The 1,340-nt window shown below is 34.3% G+C and overlaps 1 protein-coding gene across 1 annotated transcript; it reads left to right on the forward strand.

Annotated features, from left to right (window-relative positions):
* Positions 1–637: 637 nt before the first annotated feature.
* Positions 638–1,293, forward strand: LOC117121607 (the record flags this gene model as incomplete). The annotated part of the gene is made up of 2 exons (XM_033266843.1): positions 638–862; positions 1,072–1,293. Coding segments are annotated over exons 1-2 (388 nt in total), but the record flags the coding sequence as incomplete, so codon positions are not given.
* Between the last annotated feature and the right edge of the window lie 47 nt (positions 1,294–1,340).

The following is a 1,340-nucleotide window of genomic DNA, read 5'->3' on the forward strand; positions in this document are numbered from 1 at the left end:
GAGCCATCGCCAGCAGAGAGATGTTACTGCAGCAAAACACTATTGTACCAACGCTGTTCTAATAAATATATAGACAATGGGTCGTGCTCATATTATTTGTTATATTTTTATTATTCATTATTTTCACTTGACTCGCATAAATAATTTTGTTCGAAGAACATTTTATGCAGTTGTACTTCGCAGCACTTCACTTGCAATTTGCAATTTCTAGTCTTATTATTCTATTGCGTTTACCTGCTTTCAAGCCCGTAAGTTGACTTTTTTTGAATTTGTACACATTATTAATTAGTAATTTTTGGGTAATTAATATTCGAAAATCCAAAGTATAGTTTTGAAGCTTATGTATTAGGGTACAAAATACACCTAGCCTCATCACGTCTGAAGCATCATAACGTGGTGTAATTAAATTTGACGAAATACATAGCGTGGTCTACGTGGGGTTGGTTGAGTCAGGTGATTCAACCATCCCCACGTCAGCGGCCTAGCATTATGTGTACAATTAAGCCTATAATTAAGACTTTGGCTTATTCTTACACACTTGGTTCTAGGTATTGACTAGCACTAGGCCTAGAATAATACTAGGCTAAGATTAAAAAACTTAAATGGCATACCTTGCATTTGTTGTTTTTTTTTTTAATTTTACATGATTTATAATAATTTTGATAATTTTTTAAAATTTTTAGGTCTACCATCATTATGGTAAGAAATTTTAAACGGAAGTCAGAGCGGGGCAAAGACACAGACCTTATACGGCGTGCCGTCAGATCAGTTTTACATGATCAATTGCCTGTCCGTGCCGTTGCTAAAGAATTTGGAGTGTCATATAGCACCCTACAAAGACATGTCAACAAAATTAAAGCAGGTAAATAAACTTAAGATCGTATAATACATATGCCAAGTATTGGAATACAAGTCACCGTGTTGCCATTCAATATTTTGACTACTGTATGTCATCAGAAATAACTTTAAATTATTATTTAAATACATAACTTAACTGAGCAAGTGTAAATACTTTACTATTTTTCTTATCAAAAAATAATGTGCTAATTAGATTTAATTTGTTGTTTTTAGATGCAGATAATCAACTCGGAAATCGGATGGACATTGTAAGAAATGTTTCTACGGCCAAGATCGGTTACCAAAAAAATCGACAAGTGTTTACAGATGAGCAAGAACACCAGCTAGTTCAGTACATTATTCGGGCTTCGTCCATGTATTTTGGCATGACCCCTGATGACATAAGATCCTTTGCATGTGAGATTGCAACAGCTCATGATATTGCCGTTCCTGAAAGTTGGTTGAAAAACAAAAAAGCCGGGAAAGATTGGTTTACATCGTTT

Source organism: Anneissia japonica, unplaced genomic scaffold (genome assembly GCF_011630105.1).
Source record: "Anneissia japonica isolate Jap-2015-1 unplaced genomic scaffold, ASM1163010v1 scaffold212248_len1369_cov156, whole genome shotgun sequence".
In the NCBI taxonomy this organism is placed as follows: Eukaryota; Metazoa; Echinodermata; class Crinoidea; order Comatulida; family Comatulidae; genus Anneissia; species Anneissia japonica.